The sequence below is a fragment of the Protopterus annectens genome, chromosome 4.part1, assembly GCF_019279795.1.
Source record: "Protopterus annectens isolate FY-2018-M chromosome 4.part1, PAN1.0, whole genome shotgun sequence".
In the NCBI taxonomy this organism is placed as follows: domain Eukaryota; kingdom Metazoa; phylum Chordata; order Ceratodontiformes; family Protopteridae; genus Protopterus; species Protopterus annectens.
This window is the reverse complement of record NC_056734.1, coordinates 173,484,175-173,506,988: the sequence shown is the minus strand read 5'-3', so window position 1 is coordinate 173,506,988 and position 22,814 is coordinate 173,484,175. Positions and strand designations below refer to the sequence as shown.

General features: G+C 40.2%; 1 protein-coding gene across 1 annotated transcript in view; it reads right to left on the bottom strand.

The window, feature by feature from the left end:
- The window catches only part of MYNN (myoneurin), a 655,694-nt gene that overhangs the window by 373,422 nt on the left and 259,458 nt on the right, over positions 1 to 22,814 (bottom strand). The window contains exon 4 of the mRNA XM_044070083.1: positions 16,601 to 16,760. Within this exon, the coding sequence (XP_043926018.1) occupies positions 16,601 to 16,760 (160 nt within the window). The remainder of the gene's footprint in view (positions 1 to 16,600; positions 16,761 to 22,814) is intronic.

The window sequence follows — 22,814 nt, the reverse complement described above, 5'->3', positions numbered from 1 at the left end:
GCCATGTCAGACTCGAAACCAGTCACAAGTGGTGTCCCACAAGGTTCTGTCCTGGAACCGCTCTTGTTCGGTATATACTTTTCCGAGGTACAGGCCAACATGGGAGGACTATGGCTCACCAAGTTCGCAGATGACTGCAAACTGGGCACCATAATCGACTCTCCAGCCGACACAAACATCCTTCAAAAAGGTCTCACAGAGATGGATAACTGGTGCCAGAGCCATGGTCTAAAGCTAAATGCCAAAAAGTGTATAGTCATACCCTTTGGCAAAAACAATGTGCCCACAAACTACCACATAGGCGGTAAACCATTAAGTACAGAGAAAGTAATTAGGGATCTGGGGACCCAAGTTGATAGCAATCTCTCCTTTGACAACCACATTGCCAAAGTGGTTAGAAAGACCTTCTACATGGCCCACCTCATCATGAAAGGATTCACATCTAGATCAAGAGAGGTAATCATGCCCCTTTATTCATCCCTCATCAGGCCCACCATAGAATACAATGCCCCTTTTGGGATGTACCTTACCCGACACCTACAGCAATTAGAAAGACCCCAAAAGTACCTCACCAAGAGGATCAAGGGACTCAAACAGATGCCATATGCTGCTCGGTTAAAAAAACTCCAGCTCTACTCAGTTGCATACCGCCTACTTCGAGGTGATCTATGCCTAACATATAAAGCTATGTCCAATCCAGAATTAATGGACATGCTCCACCTCAGTAAATCTAAATCCCTTAGAGCCACACGCTTGAGGGATTTGAACCTCAGCACAGAAATAAATAGGACTTGCTGGAGGGACAGATTCATAACCCAGAGGCTCCCTTCGCTCTGGAATAGAATTCCAATTCATGTTAGGCAGAGCACCTCATTGAATCTCTTCAAGAAGAATCTTGATGAGTGGATGGGGGATCGTAGGTTTGTTCCGGGGATTACTTCCGTGTCATTATTAGACAGAGGCACAGTAAACTAAACCGTAAAAAGGGCACAGTATACTCAAATCAAGGGGTGGCGTAAGCCAAATAAAATCGGGCTAGGCTTATAATTGCCCCTGGGCAGATAGCCTAGTATGAACCTATGAACCTATGAACATGGATGGGGAGCCTGTTTCAGAGAATGGGATTTCTCTGAGAAACATATCTGTCTCTCCAATGTGTCCTATTTATGTTGCAAGCAAAATTTAGGTCTTTTAATTTAGTAGTTCTGATGTTGTTTGTTTTGTGGACGTGCAAATGGTTCATCAAAACAGGGTCCAGGGATGCCTTGTATACCAGGTAAAGATCACCTTTAAGAAGTCTGTATAATACCAAGTAAACAGACAGGGCTTTGAAACGATCAGCGCAGAATACTGTACTGAATCCCTGTATTCTTTTTGTAAGGAATCTTTGTGGATTTTCTAGTTGCTGCATGTGTCTGGTCAGGTATATACCGAAGGAGGCATTATACTCTGTTATGGGCCTGATGAGGGCAAAGTACAGTGGTATGACCACCTCTCTGGAGCTAGATGCCATGGCATTGCTTATAAGATGAGCAACATAGAAGGATTTTCTTACTACCTTGGGCACATGGTCGAAAGCTAGGTTACTATCTGTATGACTTCCCAGATCCCTGACTAATGAATCAACTACCGAGGTGGCAGACTTAACAAAAGGTACAAGTGTATTTCTTGGATTGGGTTTTAAGCTGAGGCTTTGGCAACAACCACTTATTTGTATTAGACATTCCTAAAAGGTGTTCCTGTCTTGGGGGATTCAATGACTGTTCCCAGTTTGCAGTCATCTGAGAGCTTGGTTATGCAGAGGCCGTTAGCATTGCCTTTGACATATGAGAAGTAGTTGTCAAAGAGAACTGGGCCTAGCAAAGAGCCCTTGGGGATTCCACTGGTGACTGGCCTCTTTGTGGAAGTGGCCTCACCTATTCTAACCCCCTGAGCCCTATCAGTGAGCAAGTTACCTATTCAGCATATTTTAAAGAGATTTATACCTAGTTCTGCAAGTGTGTTGACAATGCCCAAGTGGGTTATTGTATCAAATCCCTTCACCAGATCTAGGTAAGCAGTATGCACTGTTTCCCTTCATCTATTGCCTATGTCACCTTTTCAAAAAATTCCACCAGATTCAGTAAGCATGACCTTCCTTTGACAAAGCCAAACTAGGATGGATCCTGTGTATGGAAGTGTCCTATTTGATAATTTCCATGATAATTCTTCACATGGCTTTGCAAATAAGACTAGTCAGACTAATGAATCTGTAGTTTCCAGGATCTGTTGAAGGTCCTCCCTTATGAAGTGGGATGATGGTTGCAGTCCTCCATTCACATGGCACAAAGCCTCTTTTAAGATTATTGTTAAATAATGACTCTGGGGTCCTGATAAATCATTTTTAAACTATTCGGGAGGCATCCTGGGATATTACTGGGGCCCACTGAGGCCATGTTCTTGGCTTTAGTGAGTGTAGTCAGTACATGCTCCCTAGTTATAGTTAGAGGGGTTATATTTGAGTATATTACTGAGGGGATGGTAGGGGGTGAGACAGGGGTAAAGTTGGAAATGAATTTGTCTGTTAACAGGTTTGCAATATTGCCAGGCTTGGTGAATATAGCACCATTAACCACGAATTCAGCACATTGCTGTGTGCTGCCCTTGAGGTTTCTGACATAGCTATAGAAGGCCTTATGGTTATCTTTCACCTGGGAGGATATCTGAACCTTAAAGTTGGCTTTGCTTGACCTAATTAGCTCTCTTAGTTGCCTATTTACTTTGATGACAGAGTTTTTATCTTTTTGAGAATACCCTTCCTGATTTTTGCCCTAATTTTGTTTTTCCTTTTGTTGTATATCCTCTTTAATTTGGGATGCCACCTGGGCAGTTTGTTTCTGTGGCTAGTTCTGGGCTTACCTCTGGCAGGTACAGCAGCCTCTATGCAGATATCAACACAGTTCTACAGAGTTTCTGAGAGCAATTTAGCATAAGCTAATGTGTTCTCAAAGCTTGAAGGGACACTGAATTTTGAGAAACCATTACTTAATAACAGGTAAATTACCTTGGAATAGTTGATGTTATTGGTTTTAATGTGATTACGCAGTTGATTTAGATTTTTGAAGGAGGCAGCTTTATGGTTGGACCTTACCAGGGAGGATGACACACTGGGGGTGTGCAGCATTCTGCCATATTTGTGAGTACAAGGACCAGTGTATCCTCTATTAGGTGTATTCACTATTTGGTCAAGGATCTTTGTATTTACGAATTCCAGGAATCTCTGTGCTTGTAGATTTGAAGCCATGTAGAATTCCCATCTATATCCCATTAGTAGGGTGCTAGGTTGGATGGTAAGTGTATTCAGTAGGCCCAAGTATGCACTGTGAGCTTTTTGGGACATGGAGGGTGACAAACAGCTGGCTAGGATATGCTATGTGATTTTGTCTGTGGTGATCTGCACCTGCAGGAACTTCAGCATGTCATCCTGTTTGACCACCCTAGAGTTATGCTTATTATTCATGTATATCAATAAACCTCCACCTTTAGGCCTTGTTTGTGTTTTCAAAAGTGGTCTAAAATTTGGAAGGAACTGAAACCTTGCACTGCCAGGGTACTTTCTGCCACTTTAAACCATGTCTCGGTAACTGCACATATATCTACAGTCTTAATGGTGAGGAAGGCTTGTAGGGAGTGTAGTTTTTTATTTTGGCTCCTGGCATTGAACAGTAATACCTTGAGGTTCTCGTGAGTTGATTTTGCTATGTTGGTAGGTTTGTCAATTTGGCATTGCCTAAAAAAGGTACTATGGGGAAACAAAACCTTAGCCAGTATTCAAAAGCCTAGAGGGGAAAGGTGCAGACCATCCTTGGCAAAGCAATGTGGTCTGTTGACCATGTCCTCCCAAAATGACAAATACTGGACCCCAACTTTGAGACTGCGCTACATTGCAGTAAACGGAAATCTCCCCTTACAGAGATTTCCGTTTACACGCTCGAGATTCTGAGTGTTCGATATTCTCGTGTCGACAATGTCAGATTCGACATTGTCAGCTTTAGAGAATATAATATAGACCCTTAAAACAAATGGATAAAATCCCCAGCAGACCTTGAGAGAAATTAGGATAACAGGCATTTGAGAACAGAAGCCACAAAGGAAGCTCTGGACCTAGATAAAATGTTCAGACTGTAATGTTTAGCAAAGGCATGTAAGGAAGACCATGTAACAACTGCATAAATTTCATCCTGAGATACTTTTTTTGAGGAAAGCTGTGGTAGCCTGAGCTCTGACAGTGTGCTCTCTGGATTTAGAAGTAGCTAGAAAACAAGCACTATATGATGCAGTCAGATGAAAGTGACAGGCTGGCTACTTTCTGACCTTTCTTTACTTTCACAAATTTAATAAATAACTGGTTATCTTTTTCTGAATTCTTTGTTTCATGAAGATACAAATATAGGCAGTGCACTCCACATTCTCTTTTGCTGGTACAGTTTGGAAAAAAAAATTAACAGGTGAAGAGATTGATTCATGTTAGGTTGTGTTGTAAACTTGGGCATAAAGGAGGTATTGGTTCAAAGTGTGACCCTGTCTTTGTGAAGCACAATGTATGAGAATTTGAATGACAGCGCTTGAAAATCTCTAGCAGAGATAATAGCAACCAGAAAAAGGGTTTTCCAGGATAAGAACTTAAGTTTAGCAGACTTGGTAGGTTCAAACTTGAGTAGAGTGAGTTTCTGCAATACGAAGTTTAAGTCCCACGGAGGAGAAGGTTGAGTCAAGGGGGGCCTGGAATGGAAAACTCCCTTTGTAAGTAAGGTAAAGATAACTATGCAGAACACATTGATGGTCGGATGAAACTATGGCCAAAGGAAGTTTGATGGAAGAATAACTGAACCTTGAATGAAACAGCTATGTGATGTCCCTTGTCTTGGCCAGTGATCAAGGAGCTTCAATCCTCACCACTAAAACTGGTGAGGAAAGTTCACTGTGAGAAAAATGGGCACAAACAGTATTTTCAAATGTAGTCCTCTGCAACAAGTACAATTTCCCTTAAAAACACAGGGAATGCACACTCCAGCCCTGGGGCTTGGCTTTCTCTCCAGGCCCCAAATAAGTCTCCCCACTGACCACTACAGAGCCACATCCTTAGCCAGGTGTTCAAAGTCAAGTCCTCCATCACCCCCTCTATGAAATCAGTGGTCTCAGTGTCCCTGTTCAAAGTAGCTGTCACATACACTCAGAGATTTGATTTTCACACACACACACACACACACACACACACACACACACACACACACACACACACACACACACACACACCCCTTGGAAAGGCTGACACAGCTTACCCACTCTGCCACCTCTACCCAGACTATAAGTTTGATCTGCTGCCACCAGAACACCTGAAGGCAGTTACTTTAAATCTCTTACCAGGGTACCCAATTTCACTTATTAAAATTATACTTATACAAATGGAAATGTTTAACCAAGCAGCAAAACTTTCAGGAACGTGGAGCCACAGTGCCACAAAATAAATGCAAGTACTCTCAAAGGTTAAATATTTTCTTAAAGACCAGCCACAATGAAAGGTTTAGATATACTTAATAATAAATAATAAAAAAGTGAAAATACTTAATATCTATTTACAATAAACACCAAAGGTTTTATCACAGGAAATATAAAAAACACAGATGGAAAGACTCAGACTGATGCAGAAAAAAACACATTTAGCTGATCTCAATATATTTTTCTAATTGACTGAATAATTACTGCTCTCTAGGTACTTACTAAAGCAAGGGAAGATGAACGTGGATGAGCATCTTGTCAGGCCCAATAACAGAGTGCACATCTCACATCTCTCAGTAATATTCAAACACAATTTCAGTGCTGGCTACAGAATGACATCACATCTGGTCAACTGACTCCATGGTTCCCATGCTACCCTCTCACTAGAAACTGAGCCAGGATCTGCCACTGATATGTCACAATACACACACACAGAACTTTAGCTAAGATTTATTACAGCATCTGGAAAGTGTAAAAACAATTCCAACACTTCCACCCTTCTTGCAGAACCTAACAAGCTATTCTCCGGCACCCCAAGGTAGCAATTAATTCACCACTAAAGACAAGAGAGCAGGATCCCAGACCAGACTTTTCACAGACATTGTGTCTTTGGCTGCATTCAGACCAGTAAGATAAAATCTTTATGGCCTAAACCAAGTCATTTACTTTCAGGCTATTTTTCTTAAGGTTAGCTGGGCTGAGCTTAACCCCTTCCCTGCCGGTATTCTCTGTTACTATATATATGTATATATATATATATATATATATATATATATATATATATATATATATCTTTTTTTTTTCTTCCTAAGTCATTGTGCCAAAAGATTTTGTGCTCTGGAGTTATCAAAAAAACAAAAAACAGTTGCTTAACAATCTTTCAAAACTCATGCATATTATCCAGGTCCTCCCTTATTTTTTTCTATAGCTCTCCGCAGTTGTGCCTATTCTTTTGCTGTGAGATTCCCCTTATGCTGTAATACTTAAATCTTTGTCAGCCCCTCTAAATTATTCTTGTTACTTGTTATCCTGATCTCTTTTTCTTTTATTTCTACCCTATTTTTAAACTCCACTTTCATCCCCCTCACTAGCTATAACCTCTGGAGTAATTTCTATCTTCCTTAATAACTCCTGACTAATTTCCACTACCCATTCTTTAAGTTCCTCTCTTTTTAACAAGTAGGTGGGGAAGTGCCTGTGTTTCATTTTTACATCATTACCCTGCATTTTTATCTTAGTAATTTATGGCGCATGATCTCAAATAGTTATTCGATGTTATCCAAAGTTCTCAATTAAATGCACATGTTCCTGTGAAATATTATTTGTATCTAGTATACCCTATTTATTGTACTTTGGGGAATAATATGTACATTTTGTCTGAGTTCCTACAACTGAATTCATGTCTTTCATACAAAATATTTTCATAAATTCCTTCAGAAATCAACCCTTTTTTGTTATATTTCCCTCATTGTTGCAAATCAAATTCCATTCTCCACCTTTAAGTACCATTCTCTGTTGAAAGATAAGTATTTCTCCCAATCTTTTTTAAGCTTCATAATAGTAGTTTTAGGTGGAATATAAATACACGTCAGAGTAATCCTTATCACTTGCCAGTAGCCCCTTACTACCACAAATCTATCATTATTATCTTTTTCCTCTTCTTCTTCTATCACTATTGGAGCTCCCGTAGAAATTAAAATAAGTAGTCCTCTTTTCCTTTATCCATGATATTCTGCTTAATATCCATACCAAAATCCTTTCTTTATCAAATTTTCATGCTCAGTTCTTTCTAAATGTGTCTCCTGTAGCATTATTTGTACCCTGCACTTCCTAATATAATTAAATATTCTTTCACTTTTGTCTATTCCTATGAAACCATTCACATTCCAAGATAACAATAAATGTGTCACTATTATGGTAAGAAGTCATTATTCACACCTTTTATATATGGCAGCTTTTTTAATCTTCTATTTCCAGCTTTTGTGATACATCCACCTACTAATATTTGGCAGGTTAATCCCTTACAAAGTTTTGTTTTTCTTATCGTCAGCAATGGAACCTATGTCACATTTTACAAGACTTTTTGTTTTAATAAAAAACCTTAAAAAACCCCCAAACAAACACACCCCAGATGACTCCCACAACCTGTTAACTTAACGCAAACACATAAAACTGTGTACATCTTCAAATAATGAAGTTTAACCTTCATGACATTTAGAATATCATTATGAAAATCATCTATTATGTAAACAATGCTGCATCTTTCTGTTATCAGGCTTTCCATATAATTTATGCTTGAACACTATGATTTTATTATGTCTGTTGAGTTTTTATTCTGACAAACTAATGTGTTGTTTTCATACTTGTGCTTGAATGTCATGATTTTATTATGTATGTTTAGCTTTTCATTCTGTTAACCATGTGTGTCTGGAACTTTTCTCCCTGGGCCTCTACTGAAAATGGGTACCTCATGACCCAGTCAAACTTTTCTGGTAAACAAATGTCTAATAAATAAAATTAAATAAAATAGACAGCAACACAGGCCTTAATTAACCTGAAATTGCGGTTATCCATGCAAAGACTTATGTTATTGCCTCTGCTTCTACTTACATTACTTCATGTCTGTTCTTTTTTTATCTTTATTCCTTTCCCAGCTGTGAAAACAACCTACATGCTTTCAAAATATTAGCGTTTAGTCTTCAAGAAGCCAGTGTTGTGACTTTTATTGCCCTATTATCTGCTTGTCTCCATGAAAATGTAAGAGAAAAAATGTAGTCCTTTGCTGCAGCCTGGAAGACAAGCTGAAACATATATTGCTAAAGGAAAACTTTTCATTATATTAAATGTTCTCATATTTACTTGTTTGCACTTAAAACTTGTTATTATATTATGCCTAGGGTCTTAATCCTGACATTCAGTTGTGCAAAAGTAAAAGAAAACCTATCAGCTCAACATATATTATGATCTGTATAGATTTGCACCCTATCCTCCACGTGAGCAACCCAAAATTACAGCCTATTAATTTAAACATGTTTTTGTTTAGCACTTCTTCTCTTTTTGCATTGTAATGCCTACATTGCTTAATACAAAAAGAAGGAAGAAAAAAAGAGAAGAAAAGAAAAATATATTTATTTATTTTAGTAACTTTATCACATACAAGGATGGCCGCGATGGTGCAGTGGTTAGTGTTGCTGCTTAACAGCAAGAGGTTCTCCGGTTCGATCCTCGGCTGGGGTGCCTTCTGTGCGGAGTTTGCATGTCCTCCATATGGTCGTGTGGGTTTCCTCCGGGTGCTCCGGTTTCCTCCCACATTCCAAAGACATGCTGTAGGTGGGTTGGATACTCTAAATTGGCCCTAGGTGTGAGTGCATGCATGTGTGTGCCTTCTGTGGAAGGTTGGGCGTCGGGCTGGCAACTCGACACCGTAAAACTCCACTGCCATTCATGAGTGGTCAGGTGATCCACTGTAGCGACCCCTAACCGGGAAAAGCTGAAAGAAGAAGAAGATACACATTTCATCAGTTATAACAATACAGTCTGACATACATGTATGTTTCTTTTCTGTCCAGCAGGACCCACTGTTGATACATTTTTAACAAGGAACTTTATATAAACACATGTTTAACACAAGCAATTGTACAAATCAGTATGTCTGCATACAGGTTCATAGGTAGGTACTAGGCTATCAGCCCAAGGGCCTACGTAAGCCTAGCCAGCAAGGTTCAATAGCTTACGCCACCCAAGAAAGTTATTTTCCTGTGCCACTGTCCAGCAGAGACACAGAAGTGATCCCCGGGGTGTATTTTCTATTTCCCATCCACTCATCAAGATTTTTCTTGAAGAGTGCTAATGAAGAACTTTGCTTGACATAGATGGTAGCTTTTTCCAGAGTATAGGAAGTCTCTGGGACAGGAATCTATCCCTCCAGCATGTCCTGTTTATTGTAGTGACAAGGTTTAGGTCCCTAGAGTGTGTAGCTCGGAGGGATTGGGATTTCTTTAGGTGTAGCATGTCCAACAGCTGTGGGTTTGACATAGATTTATATGTTAGGCAGAGATCACCTCGGAGTAGGCGATATGCTACGGAGTAAAGCTGGAGTTTTTTGAGGCGGTCAATGTAGGGCATTTGTTTGAGGCCAGTAATCCTCTTTGTGAGGTACTTCTGTGGCTTTTCCAGCTGCTGCAGATGTCTTGTGAGGTACATTACAAAAGGGGCGTTGTACTCTATAATGGGTCTAATGAGTGATGAGTAGAGGGGAACAATGACCTCTTTTTTCCTGGATGAGAACCCTTTTATGATGAGGTGTGCCACATAGAAGGACTTCCTGACTACTGTGGCGATGTGACTATCAAAGGAGAGACTACTGTCCACCTGGGTCCCAAGGTCTCTTATCACGCATTCGGTGTTAAGTAGATTGCTGCCTATGTGGTAGTTCATGGGTACAGAGTTTTTACCAAAGGGGGATGACACTGCACTTTTTGGCATTGACCTTGAGGCCATGGCTCTGACACCAGGCATCTGTCTCAGTGAGGCTCTTCTGTAGGATGTCCACATCATTTGGGGACTTGCCTATTGCTCCTAGTTTGCAGTCATCTGCTAACTTCGTTAGCCAGAGGCCTTCTGTGTTAGCCTGTACTTCAGAGAAGTAGATACCAAACAGGAGAGGTCCCCAGGATGGAACCCTGTGGTACTCCACTTGTCACTGCTTTGAGGTCAGATTTGGAGTCTGCAACTTTTACAGTGTGGGTTCTGTCAGTGAGCCAGTTGGCAACCCATCTTGTGACATAGGGATTTATACCTAGTTTAGTGAGTTTAGCTATAATTCCAGAATGGGGGATGGTGTCGAAAGCCTTGGCGAGGTCAAGATAGGCTGTGTGAACCACCTTACCCTCATCCACAGCTTTGGTGACTGCCTCAAAGAAGTCAATCAGGTTCAGGAGGCATGATCTGCCTTTCACAAACCCGAACTGGGTGGGATCCAGAGTTTGGAGGTTACCAATGTCTTTGTTTATGAGTTCCATGATGATATATTACACATGTACTGCCCTACTCCCCCTGGCACAGCTTGCACTACTGCACATCATCACAACCTGTGTTAAAAAAGTTAGAATTTTAGAAACTAAAGCTGAAAAGGGGTCTGTGCCTTGCTTGTTTGTCCATAAAAAGAAATCATTTGCCTCTACAAATCTTTCTGGCTGAAGGCTTCTGAGAAGCGGTGAGTAGCTGTATAACTTATGATGGAAGCCTAGTATCCATGGCCATCACTGGAAGTAGAGAAATCAAGCTGTTAATTGTACAGATTGGATGTCCAGGTGAGGCTGGCCAGATGGGTGTGACAAGTGAGGGTGTTGTGGAAGAAGAGGTTTTCTTCTTAGATGATGCCAAAGCAAGGTAATCCAAAAATGGCAGGACCAGGATAGGGTTATGAGAATCACGATGGCTTTGCATATCTTAACTTTCTTCAGAAATTTATTTGGGGATTAGTGGAATAGGGAAAAGGTGTAAATGTGCTCAGGTAACCAATTGTGTGTGAATGCTTCTCTTATGCGATATCCCCTCTTGTGGGATGATGGAGAAACAGCTGCTGCACTTGGTACTAAATGGTGAAGCAAAGAGATTGCAACAAGGCTTCCCTCATCCAAGAAAAAAATTAGGGCTATTTATTTTGTTGAGAAACCATTTTTGTGGGGAAAATGTTTGTCTACTCAACCTGCCTGCAATCACTTTGGATGTCCCTGGTGTGTGTGTTGCTGTAAGAAAGCAATGTGGAGATACAGCCCATTCCCAAGCCTGTATGGCTTCTTGGCAGTGGGGGTAAGACTGCATTCCACTTAACCGTCTTGCATAATGGCCTGCCATGCAAGCAGATGCAGGCAGAGATGTCTACTGACTTGCATCCGGAGAAGAACAAGTTGTGAAATTGTTCAAGGTTCATACTGCCTGGTCCCTGTGGAGGGACCACTGAATCCTTTCTGGTGCAGTCCACTTCTGCCTCTGCTGTGGTGATGTTTAAAGAAGTTACCCCATATCCCAGGAAGTCCTGCTGAATTACTGCTGGTGCTCAGGCTGATGGGACTTCTGAAAACAGATGTTCCTAGCTCCCTTTTGGTTCAATTGAAATGATGCTTGGGGAGCTAAGAACTTCACCCCAAAAAACTATAAGCATATTGGTCTATTGGTCACAATGTTGCAGCTTATATTTTACTTTCTGTCCACACAGTGAGTTTCCATCAAAGGGGGTACTGATAAAGGTTTCTTTAAAGTGTTCTTTGAAAACCAGTCAACTGCAGCCAGATTGAATGCCTCACTGCATGCCTACACCTGCAGAATAAACTGCTCCATCCAGTGGTTTGTGTAGGAGACACACAGACAGGGATGTAATGGAATTAATGGTAGCCACCTGGGTCTCCAACTGTTCATGAATGTCACCAGTCAGCAACTGTTTCAGAGTTTCTAGGATCTTATCCTCTCTCTAAAACCTGATTGCACTTGCCAAGTAAATCATTGCCTTGATAAAAAAGGTACCCAATCCATATATGGGCTTTCTTACCTATCCATCATCCATAAAATTATACTCAGTGGATGGACAGCATGAACATCCCTGGAATTCTCATCTGGCAGCTGCTGACAGCACAATGAAGTCCAAAAGTTGTCCAAAACATTCTGTCAGGCTTTCTGGATTTCTGGGAATAGGGTGCACTACATCAGGCTCCCTCTAAGCTTTTGTATACATCATATGTATTAATTTATCCAAGACAGGCTCACCCAAACTCTTGGGGGTGAAGACCTGTAGGTTTCCTAAAGGATCTCCTCCTCAAAGGAAGTAGGGCCAATGGGCCGTGAATAATTTTACTAAACTTGATAATCTTTTTTTTTTTGGGGGGGGGGGGGCTGGGATGAGGTCTCCCCTTCAATGAGATCAGTGTTTGGGGGGAGGGACTCCAATGTGAAGTCCACACACTTTCTCTTCCACAACCTCTTCCTTGGTGGGCTTTGTGGGGATTTACATATACTCTCCTGGACAAAAGGTAACCTAGGCCTAACATGTTTTCTTTGCTTCTATGGTCTTATGTCCTGAGTAAGACTGATGAGTAGTCCAAAGGCTCTGCTTCAATGGTGTACAGGCATGGAACTGCTGGAGCAGGTGTCTGTTCTCACTGGAAAATCTCAGCAGATCTCCTCTGTGCAGAAAAATCTGCTGAGGTGCCCAAGGCTGAAGCCGTCAACATTGACTGCATCAGCACCAACACAAAATGGGAAACGTTGTTGGTACTGACTGTCAGCATGACAACTCTCACACTGAGGCCACCAAGGTGTAATTTGGCACTGAAGAATCTAAGGATGACAGCATCAGTACTTACAGTGACTCCAAAAGCATCAGAGCTAGCATCGAGCCTAGTGGGGGGTCAGGAACAACAAAGCCAGTGCCAACACCAAGGAAAACAAATCTAGACGTGTTGAGAAAACTGTTATTGGATCTATGACAGGTTCCAATATCTTCAGCACCAGAAATGGGCCCAAGGTAGGAAATGAAGAAAAGGACTTGTTTCTTCTCACATTTCCCTAGACACTGAGGGGGGCTTTGAGAACACCAAGCTGAAGCTGAGCTTTTATGAAGGCTTTCATCACATTGTCTATATTTAACTGTGCAGTGCTCCAGAATGACCAAGAGGAGGGGAAGCGGAAGTGGGAAGAGATGAGAGGAACCAGAACACCTCCTTCTCCAAGAAGAATCTCCCTGTTTTTCTTCTCAGAGCTGAGTCAGTCAGGCTTGAATACTCTTGCCTTGCAGGAGACGAGCAAGTGCCCATAGTTCATGTCCTGGTCAGGAGGAGGACAAAGCTACAATTCTTGCACCTTGTCAGGGAATAACTTCTCAAAGACTGAGGTATCCAAATTCTCTAGCCTTTTTTCTTTTTCTTCCTTTCTTGTCTGCCAATCCTGTCTTTATTTTTGTTGGTAATCTCCTTCTCCTTTTCTTTAGGTTGATTGCCCAATAAGAGTTTCTTCAGAACTAACTTATTGTGGCAATCTAAAATTGTAAGAATCCAGATGACTTATGAAAACCTCAGACCTTATCTTTACCCAATATTATAAACAGAAAGAAAACACTGATATGAGTAGTAGTAATTACTATCATAATGAAAAAGAAGAGAAATCAGAATTTCTTTCTAATGAATATATTCAATGAGGAAAGGGGGGTGTATTGGGAAGGGAACAGGTTGGAAAAGGTTTCTGAAGTAAAAACACCAGAAAAGTAACTTGGAAACTACAGTATAAATATAACTGACTATATCTAAATGTTTTTGAAGAAAATGGGACTCACCTGACTCAAAATGACTAGGAAAACCTCTCTAATTGCTTGAACTAGTAGAGAATTCATGAAGCACTTAATGGCGACAACAAGATCTGGAGATTTTAGTTGTGAGCAGTGCACTGTGGGAGTGGAAAGGAGCTCTAGTTAGTCACAGATCTTGTTTCCATGCAGGAGGGTGCCTTCAATCACCAGCCTACCCATTCCGGTGTTTGGACAGGACAAACTTAAATCCAGTATTTTACCCACAAAAATATATATGAACTGGTTTTTAATGATTTTCATTTATTTATTATTTTTTTTTATTACAAGGAATGATGTCAATTGGCTTACAATGTATCAGAACACAAGACTCTCCACAAAGAAATGGTCATCAAAAGGGAGTTAGAAAGAGAAGCAGTTTCACTATCCTTATTTGCTTCTTATACAGGACCTCAGGATCTCCAGAAACTCCTCTATGTGAAGAAAGTAAGGGGAGAGATATGCCCCTACCCCTTGCTCCACCAGGAAGAGTCCCAAATTCACCAGAAGTGTGATGTAATGAGAATACAGACAATACAGCTTCTGTTGACAGTACCCCAACCCTGGGACAGTTCAGGATGCAGATTGTCCCTGGCCAGAGAACCCTGCTTTAGGCATGTTAATGACATCAAGCAGTGCTCCCCAAGACTGAGCTCTAACAGGCAGTAAGCAGCCAAAGTCTATACTATCCATGAGTACAACTGGCACTGACGAACCTGCAGATGTCTTCTCTACTCATTTAGGGGTCTTCCTTAACTCTGGTTAAGGTCAGAAGAGTAGAGTATTTGATCTGTGTCCCAGCATTGAGCTTCTATGTGGGCAGGCCTCCAAGCTGCCAGGAGATGCACAATCATGCTCCAGATACACCAATGTGGGATGGCTGGTGCTGACACCCAATGATTTACCATCTCTAGATAGCTACAGGAGGAGGTGCAACTTTTATATTTCTCTTGTCATCAACTAATAAGAGGTATGAGTTTGAGTCCTAGTTAACCATGGAATAGCTTAAGACTTGTGAAACAACCTCAAATGCATACTTTGTTGACAGAAATTTTGGCTGATGCCTGGCCTCTGAAATTCCTTATGTTCTCTTCATGGTCCACCAGTAATTTGGGATCATGTGAAGGAGCCTCATGCCAGTCCCTGTAGTAGATGCCCTCCAGAGACGCCATCCTTCTCATGGTGAAGTAGGTCTTGAGCTTCTCTCTTCCTCTTCTGTAGGTAGCTGGACTGAAATACTGGCATCTGTGGCAGTGTTCCACATTACACTCCAATCCAAAACAATACGATTAATGCTGATATGGGACAAGGATTATGATCTGCTGCCCAGGAAAACACTGTAGCTATGCTGTTTAAACATGGATCATGGGAACCTTCCACCGATGACAGGCGTAGGATGTGAACAGTGTGAATGGCAGAAAACAAATGGAAAGCTTGGAAGAACAGCACTCTCTACTAGTCTAAACTCAAATACCACAACATGTGCTGGATAGAGGCATGCACAATGCCATGTGCTAGAGCTGAAACGAGTTCAGCATTTATCTACTGTATGGGGTATTCAAAACATTACATCTGCTTAATTTAGCAAATAATTTAGCAAAACATTCTCATAGTTTTAATCGAACAAGTGGAATATAAAAACTATCTGTGAAATAAAACAATTACTGGAAGGTTGTATCTAAAATTAAATAATTACAGTAAACATTTCATTTATCAAACCATTATTTTTGCAGGTGACGAAAGATACCACAACCTGAAAAATGTTTTTTTTCCAATTATTTTATTCTTCTGTTTATGAAGCTGATTACTACAATGAGAACATATTCTAATCACAGCTAATATTACAAGCAAAAAAAGAGTAAGCATGATAAGTTTTAAAATATTTTTAATATTTAATTTTCTATCTTGCAAGAGAACCTATTTGTTTTTTATTTGGGGGCACACTGTAGCATTTCAACACCACTCAAGAGAAAGAATATGTGCTCAACCTTAAATCTTGATATCATCTCAGTTTTAAAATCATCCCATTGCTTTACTTGGAGGCAAGCTTTCTTGGCTTGAACTTCCTCATTAATAAGTTAAGCTGGCATCAAGTGTTAAATTAAAGAGAATGTTTTTGGATTATTAAATTGGGGTGTTTTCTCCTGGTTTAAATGATGTATCATGATTGGGTTGGTTTTCTAGGGGGTGGATTTTAATTCTTATATATGCTGGTAATTATCTTTTTCTGGATGTTCTTTTCAAGATTTGTTAAGGCACTGATGAAGGCTCTAGCCAAAACTGATTTGCCTTTTGTATTGAAATATTGTTATCCAGTATGACAAGATGTTATTAAATCATCATCACTGAAGTTGTGTGCTGGCTGTTGTTTTCCATTTGAGAATTGATCTTCCTCATTACAATGTTTCTAAATGATCTCAGAAACACCATCATCACTACTGATCATACCCTCTCAAACTCTTATCACAAGATTTCTAGAAAAAAGCCAAAAACAATGGGGGGAATCAGGGACAGATTTTAAACTTACAAAGCTGCCAAAATAATAGGTTTTTTATTAGTAAGTATTTTCTGAAGTGTATGAAGTCTGAAATTCAAATGTCTGGCATTATTTAGTGATTTCAATACTCAGTGATTTGCCAGAGAACAAGAACTCTTACGAAGAACAGAAAAGAAGTATGAATCAAAAATGTGAACATTTGAGAGGTACAAACTCTTAACATTACCTACCTAGAATGAATTTTCAGGTTGCTAGAAGTGGCAAATTTCAGATTACATACATCGCACTTGTATGGCTTCTCTTCACCATGATGCATCCGACAATGAAACACAAGCTGGCATTTCTGTGCAAAGCCTTTATCACACAAATCACACTGGTATGGCCTCTCACCTATAACAAAATAAGCATTTCAATTACAAGTTAATAAAGGCACTTTAACTGAGATAAAGTTCCATGACACTGCATAACATTTTCAGAAAAGGTGAAAGCCCAGAGGTAATGTCAGCAAGTGATTTTACAATGAAGGGCATTGAAGGTACAAACCAGATAAGGTGGTAAAGGGTAAAGTAATTAGATGATTCCAGATTTCAGAGAGAATACAAAAAAATGAGAAAGTTTTGCAGAGCAGGAAAGTCAAACATACATCAGGGCTTTGAAATGCAACAATCTGTAGTGAATGGTAATCTAAATGGAGGGTTAATGGCTCTTTTCTGCTATCGGCCAACATTCTAGCTTTACATTTTTTAAAACACCTGTATTGAATTATCACTTCTGACACAGGCAAATTTACATTTATATAAAAGCAAATTTACATTTATATAAAAGCAATCAAACTGTATTAACAAGTTCACATTTACAAACATTATACTTCACATATATTGCTATATATCATATAACCTAAAAAACATTACATAAAATTATTCAATTCCTGCTTTTTTTTTCAACAAGAAACATCTTTATTAAACCATCACTTATGACAAAGACAATTACACATTCTGTCTTTACATTTGTACCACAATAAATACCCATCTTAGCTTATACTGCAGGCAGATAGCTAATTTAGCTAACTGTTTTATTGCACAGGGTCACCACGAGGAGAATCAGAAGAAAAAACATAAAGGTAATGATACAGTACAATTGAACTGAGTATGCATTTTAAAAATAATATTAAGTTAATCAGAAGCCTTTAAGCTCCATAACAAAACAAATCATGAGTGATATGGATCCAACCAGAAACAGGTAGTGGCATCATAACCAAAGCACAATATTAATTCAATCTAAAAGCAAAGGCAGGCATATAAAGTATATTTAGATGCAGGTAATGAGCAACCTTATTTTAAAAATAGACTACAAGAAATCAGCATACGCAAAATTCTTAAAACAGTTATTTTTATTTTTTATTCTTTATTTATTTAACATTCACCAGGAAAGTCCGACTTGGAACAAAGACAATTTTCAGCGGAGGCCCAGTGAGAAACACTCCAGAGTCCAGACACATGTCTTTGTAACGTAAAGTTATCCAATTAACGTGCCAAAGCAGAATCACACCACAGTTATGCTCAAGTTGAACAGTTACACATGGCCTGTCCTTCAGATGAATTATCAGATGAGATAAAATGGTCCTTATATTCACTGTGGCAGTACTAGAGAGCATGCATTAAATATATTGACGTAACAAGGACAAACCTCTCTATTCTGTTCAAGAACAAATCTTTTAAACAGTAAACTAGCAGCTCTGTCAGCACAAGTCTAGAGTAAACTGGCACCAGAAGAGCAAGCTGCATGCTGGACTCTATACCAAGAATAGCAAAGTAGATGATTGTATAGTTATGCTGAAAATGGCAGCAGTACGTTAGCCAAAGGCAACATCCCCAAGCAGTAGTGACTGATAAGAGTATTCAAAACTAGCTGTTGCTCCAATATCTCCCCCTTAAAAAAATAAACATTACTTATTATGACACATGGGTACTTCAGAGTTAGTATATTTAGTAAGAGGTGGAAACCCTCTAGAATGGGGGTGGGGGTGGGGCTGGGGGTTGTGTGGAATTAACATCAATTAGTTTTGTAATTTTAGTCTGGAAAGCCATCTTTGCTCTGCTAAGAAAATCTCTGCTTTTGGACTTTTGAGTTCAGGTAAGTTTGCACTGGTCTGGCCACTTTGACTACTACTCTAAACACAACAGTTTAAGTGATGCTGTTACAACTTGATTCACAGGATATATTTTATGAATTAAAGTTTGGTACAAAAAAAAAGCAACAACTCAACAACATTTCAGCATATTCATGAGGCTGGATTACAGCAGATAAAGAGAGCAAACCACAGTTCTAAACATTTTCAGGATGTTCTTATGACTGACCTCAGGAATATAAAAGTTGCTGATGGCAGTAGTGGTTATTCAGTGGAAAGGAGTATTTGCTATTGTTCTGACAAGCAGACATTATTGACTGCAGCCCTAGCTACTTTCACATTAGTTCTCCACTTCTTCCACCCTGTTTAAACAGTGGTGACTGCATTCTCCATAGTGCTGCACATCGATGTTCAACAAATGCAGATGCTTTCACTTTCATATTGTCTCTTAGGAAACAGTTATATTCTCCTCCCAGCTATAGCTATAGATATTGCAGTTATGTAGCTGTACATCACTGCGTGTCAAAGGTGATCTCCCAGGCAGTCTAGACAAGTTATTTTCCTATCTACCTGATGTGCTGCTCAAATCAGATTTTCTCTGTCTGCACGTATTAGTATACCCTACATCAACATCTTACCTACAAGCCAAGACTCACTCCCTTTCAGTAGTTGCAAGCACTCCAGTAAATCAACTCCAAACCTCCTAGGTGCTGCCCCCCCCCCCTTTTTTAGCCTAAATTAGTAAGCACCTGGAATCATAGATTTGTACTTGCAATCTGCCTCTGCAGCCACCTTGCTTGAAATAAGCATTCTAAGAAAATGTACCAATTGTCTCATGTACAATGACAATCATCTACTACTTAAAATGATACAGTGTGTGAGGGCTGTGGCTATATAATGATATTCTTCATATTGATCAGTGCTGCAGTAGCCTAAGCGATATGGGTTAAAACCTGCATAGGATATAACACTCGTCCAGCTTCCGAAACTTCAGGGCACCTTCCACATGACAAAACCATTAGTTTGTTCAAGCTGACTTGACTAAAAAATAGGTTTTGATACCAAAACCTTCAGAGTCTTCCTGCTGGCTAGAAGTGTTCTCCGCTGTGGGCTTTTGAAGATCGACAACCAATGCTGTTCCACTGTGGAGAAGATAAGTTCCTTTTGGGGATAAACATTTTACTTGACTTTTTAACTTGCTTAAACTACTTTTTTTGTGTGAAACAAGTACTTTTAAGTTAAGAAAAACTATTTTCCTTGACTGGTGACTTATGTACTTTTAGATGCGAGAGGGGCTTTTTTTTTAACTTTTGTGGTAAACAGTTAAAAGTTGTTCAGAACTATTTTTTCTGTAGAGAAACCATATTTATTTTACTTTTGGGAACTGGGGGAATGTGCTTTTTACTGAGTTTTCTTATGGGAAATGGATACTTTCCCATTTTACTCACTATTGCTGCTAAGCTTCCCCAGGAAACAAGCACCATTTTCAGCTTGACCATGGAATAAACTGCCGGACCCTCGATCAGAACTTTTTCTAGTCACAAAAAGAAAAGTATAGTTAAGCTGCCTTTGTCTCCACAAGATACTAGTAATTTGCCTCTGCTGCAGGTTGGTGACTCTACTGTGGCCAAAGCTGGTTCCTCAGACAACTCACCTTTTTCTTCAGATCCTTCTGGTGCTTTCCATACAGCCACCATGCACCACCAGTTAGCCATGTCCTCTGCGGCAGCTGGGCTTCCTCAGTGGGCAAGAGACAGCCACTTTTGTCAGTGATGGGATGAGGGGCAAGAAATTTGCCGATCCCTGAGGAAGTTGTTGCTGGCAATATCTGTTTTCCCCAACTTTTCTGTCAAAAAGCAGTCAGTATCTTCAATGAAGGATTCCTGATAGGAATCCAAATGCCTCCTTTTACAAGCCCGCTTCCTATGCTCCTCCTTGGGGTGGAGTGGGGGGGGGCACTGGGGAAGGTTCAGAAGTGAAAGGGGAACTCACTTGGAGAGTGTCCTCGAGACTTCAGGAAACTGACTGTCCCTGTCAAGCAGGGTAACTTGAAGAGGAGAATGAAGAAGACAGAGGGGATTGGGATAGAGCTGAGTGTGAATGACAGTGCTGCTCCTTAAATCTAGAGATAATTCTTTCAAAGGCATCAAAGGCTGAAGTCAATACCTGCCTAAAAAGTGTACCCTGAGATTCAAAGAACCCAAGAGGGGAATTTCCCAAAATCTGATCCAACTTGTTTCTGAGGTAGACACCACAGCCAAGCTGTCCAAAGCAAAAACACCTAGGGGAAGGGACAGATCACACTGCCATGGAGTTGACCCCAACCCCATGGCACTGAGTCCTGCTTCTTGGCTCCAAGATCCCTTAAGATCTAATACCACTGAAGTTGAACAGGTAAGGAATAGAGAGTCAAAGCCGACCAAGCTATAAGCTCATACGAAGGCATCCTGAAGGTAACACTTGACTCCCCAACCATCAGATCGGAGGGTCAGACCAGAGAAGGAGAAAGAAAAAGGGGAGTTTTCAGGGCCAAGTCCAGCAACTCTGTAGCAAGAGATGCAGGGAGGACCCTCCTCTGGATGTAGGCCCTCAAAAACTTTTGCATCATCATGTCAACATCAGCTTCAGACAGGCTTCTTGAAGACCAAATGGACCTGAAAGATGACACCACCAAAGGAGGCCTAGAAGATCGAAGAGATGATCTCAACTGCAAAATTGGAAAACAGAGGTGGTGGCTGATTGGCTACAGAGATGACCTTGAAGAAGGAGCAGGAGACTGGATCTGTATCGGTTTTGAGAGAGTGACCAGATCGAACAATCTCAGAAGCTTAGAAGCCAAACCCAAGGGCCCCAAAGTCTCAGGGGATCATTTTTGAAGACTTTCTTTATCCTTATCTTTGCCCTTTTCCTTATGTTTATTTTTATCTTTCTGTTTGGATGACTTAGGCTTGTTTCCAGATTTCCTGCTGGAGTGGAAGCCAGAAGTAGAAAGGGCTGATTCTCCATGGGGACAGAGAGACAACTCTTTAACATAATTTATTATATCTGGCAGAAAGGGTTCTTTCCCCACAGAATGAACAAACAATATCAAGATGAGCCAACCCCAAACAATAAACACTGAAAGGGAGTATCCTAGTGAAGATCTTGTGCCTGCATGCAGGCAACTTTTTAAACCCCAAACCCCTCACTCATGATGGGATACCTAAAAATATTTAACAGAGCATGTCAAAACACACAAACCCCAAAAAAGAAAACACAGGAAAGAGCAGGAACTGATTAACTACTGTCCGGAATTAACAATAGTACGAAATTCTGAATGTTTCGCACACAATGTTACAAAAATGGGAGAAAATCCACTGTTATGTTTGAAAATGAATAATAGTGGGGAGTCAGTATATGAAGATGGAATCTTTTTTCACAACTTTTAGAACTTATGAGAACATTTTATACAAGATGAAAAAACTCCAATGGCAGCGCTTCCATTTGGAAGCCTGCCTGCACCAAAAGATTATTCCCAGGGGGTTAACAGTCTTATTGATGCCTAATTACGACAACAGCCATCCTGATTTACTGAAAAAATGGCAAGCAATACATTTAAAAAACAGCTTTAATTACATTAGACTTACTTGATTACTTCAGTCCAACTGAGAAGAAGTTAGCTTCTGAAGCAGAAAGTTTACAATGTGATATTGAAAAAAGATACACTGCAGTTTGCTATTGTGACAAACTAGAGGAACTACATTCAACGATTTCTTTGATTCGAGACAAGAGAGGATAAAATCAAAGAAAATAGCTCAGTACTGGGTCCTATTACATCATCGAAAATTCAGTTAAGCAAACGGCATTTTTGGTGCACTTACATCGAACATGCCGTTCATTGAACTGTTCATAGTGAGATTGTGGTACAGTGAAGATCGGAAAATTTGCCCTTTCCTCACTGTAGTGCGATCTCAGAGTTGGTATATCTAGTTAGGGGTGTGGAGGGGGGCACAGCCCCCCATAAGAGCGGAATTCGATGAATGGCATTTTTGATGAAATGTCGTTCGTTCAAGAAAGATTTCGATGATGTAATATAGACCCTAGGGACTTCATCAATTTTAAAATTGAGAAGATATGTGTGTGGCCAAAATAGTCTACAAGCCAAACAACGAGAGATGCACATGGAAATGCATCCATTACAGTGTCTACCGACACAGTTAACACAAACTCACAACAGCATGAAGCTCATAATACACCTATTGATACAACTATTGAAAACAGTACAAGGAATCTATCCACTACTGAACAAAATACCGATATGAACATTGAGTGAGGAG